General features: G+C 45.7%; 1 protein-coding gene across 3 annotated transcripts in view; it reads right to left on the reverse strand.

Moving 5' to 3' along the window:
- LOC122260668 (putative G protein-coupled receptor CG31760) overlaps positions 1-2,500 on the reverse strand; it is a 266,410-nt gene that overhangs the window by 1,192 nt on the left and 262,718 nt on the right. For 2 of the 3 annotated variants that reach the window (XM_086552612.1, XM_086552611.1), the window contains exon 17: positions 1-1,771. This exon is cut by the window's left edge and continues 1,192 nt beyond it. In XM_086552612.1, the coding sequence (XP_086408738.1) occupies positions 1,535-1,771 (237 nt within the window). In that variant the 3' untranslated portion in view covers positions 1-1,534. Of the gene's footprint in view, positions 1,772-2,036; positions 2,076-2,500 lie in introns of all 3 variants that reach the window. The other variant, XM_086552613.1, reaches the window with a different exon arrangement.

Genomic DNA, 2,500 nt, shown 5'->3' on the forward strand with positions numbered 1-2,500 from the left:
ATTTGATTGCTTTCCTATCGTACTTCAGAACTCAAACACGCACAATTCTGTCCCATTTTGTGGAATGTTAGTAACTGTAGTCTACATATTTTCGTAAGTTCTTGATAGCAATACTTAACCTCAGGGCTTGGGTTACTCGGAGAAAATTACAAGTGATGAGTAACAACTGACAGATAGTTTGTGGTTAGAAACACAGTTGTAACAGATATGCAACACAAAATTAACCAGGAAATAAAAGATATTGTGCCCTACTAATGTCTTTCCAAATGTCATGAATTCCTAGACAACCGTCGGGTTCAGTACAAAGACACAAAATTAGAGTATATTTCAAGAAAATTACGGCATGATCCTATCGTTCAAACATACCTATGTGGATTCAAAGATTAGAAATGTCCAGGGATAAGAAAAAACCCAAGATAAGATACCAGGGCTCAGTAACGCATGGTAAATTACCTGGGCTCAGTAAAATAGATTGTTATCAGGGCTCAGTACCAGAAAGTAAATGATCCAAAGCTACTAACCTAATTCCATCAGGTAAGATGTTTCGTAAATCAACATACAACCATAGTTTCAGAGAGACACCTGCTAGACATTGCCAAAAGCCTTCATGTTCAGGCTCGCGCGGATGGTTCAACGAGACGAACCGAAGGAAGAGTGAAGCATCTGAATACGATCAACACACAGCCGATATCTCACTCGGATCAGAGGCAGATGACAGAAATCGATCAAGGAGTAAGCCTTTGGGTGAGGAAGTGTAGTTGTAAGTTCCTACGTGACGTGCCATAGGAGTGGGTGTGCAGCGGTCATTGGGAAGGGCACGGAGGTGCACACGGCACTACAGGAATGGAGAGCTGGAGTGCACACGACACTGCGTTAGTTGACTGTAGGGAAGGGTCTCTACAACACAGGCGGAACAACCAACAAATAAGTGAGGACAGAGTCACCTTGTCTGTCACGCTCCAAGAACGTGTCTTATTTTCCCTTTTGCGTTGACAAAATAGATTTCCTTTAAAATGCAATCGACTTGTAATACATGAAAGAAAGAATAGTCATTATGATCATTATATTGCTCTCCCCTTTTGCTAAAAGAGATTCACCGGGTTATCAGAAGCCATTCGCATAAAGTCCCTTCCTGAGACATGAGCTTCCCTGATATTACTCACTCAACTTGAATTAAACTCTTAGCTTGTACAAACTCTACTTTGTTTCTGGTCGTGTGAATATCAGGTCAACTGACAGCGCTAGGACACAGGACATAACATTAAAGCTTTGCCTTGATATATATATGTATATATGGACAAGAAATAATATACAAAATTAATCAGAATTATACCGATTTTGGCTTGACACATGACTAACATTACTCCAGGTCCACAGTTTTCCTTTTGTCAATGATCCACTAAGAAGGCGGTATCACGTGTCGGCCGCTTCGGCCTTTCCACCCTGTACCGGTTGGGATTGAGCGACTCCTCACTCCTATCCGCGGCGCCCGACGTCGCCCTTACAACCAAACCTCTTCACTCTGGGCAACTAGTCAGACCCTTTCGGAGGCCAGCTCTGCCGCCGGGGACAGCCTGGAGGAGGAGTTCTCGTTGCCGCTCTCGATCCGGTTGGTCATGGTGTTCTTGGCCCCCGGCGACTGGGCGGTGTTCATCACGGAGTTCTTCTCGCTGAAATACCCGCCCGGCTTCGGCTTCAGGTGGCGGTTGTTCATCTCCATGTGGACGATCTTCATGAACTCCATCTGCGCGGCCAGCTTCTGGATCTCCTCCTGCGAACGGGGCAACGCGGGGTGAGCATGGGAGGCGCTGTGCCGGTGGAGAGTATGTAAAGGTCAGCTGAGAAGGGAAAGCTGTTCATGGCGGCGCTTGGTGTTCTGAAGGGATGGGGTAGGTAGGGCGGGAGAGAGAGAGAGAGAGAGAGAGAGAGAGAGAGAGAGAGAGAGAGAGAGAGAGAGAGAGAGCGAAGAGAGATATGCAAATAGTATTTGAGCACACTGCTAGGCTAGGAAAGAACACTGAGAGCGATTCACATACCATATCCCTTTAAAATGTGAGGAGTCGCCTTAGCTCTTCCTGCAAAAGGGAAAAATTCGGCCATGGAATTAAGGTCAGGGAGGCATTACAGTACATGCGGGGACATGTGTTAATTCATCTTCGGGTTTCGTTCAGGCAAAGCAAGAGATGTTCCGAAGGTCTTGAAAGGCACTGGTGACCGAATGGCACTAGTGAGGGAAGTGATGCCTAAACACCTAGATGGGTCTGGCTATGGGAGTGCAGAGAGTGTGGGAAGGCAGCTTGGGTTGTGCTTGTGAATGGGCCCAATAGGGGGCGGGACTGGCGCGAGTGACGGTTTTTAATTTCAGCGAATGTAATGCACGCCTTTGATGGAAGTGTGAGCGATCATGTTGGGAGTGTTATTGTAATGACAATTACCTCAAAATAGCAACCGCCTAATTTAAATATTCATTAAAACATAATTCATAATGTATATTTAATTG

The sequence above is a fragment of the Penaeus japonicus genome, unplaced genomic scaffold (genome assembly GCF_977035675.1).
Source record: "Penaeus japonicus unplaced genomic scaffold, GWHDUDI00000001_assembly GWHDUDI00000027, whole genome shotgun sequence".
Classification (NCBI taxonomy): Eukaryota; Metazoa; Arthropoda; class Malacostraca; order Decapoda; family Penaeidae; genus Penaeus; species Penaeus japonicus.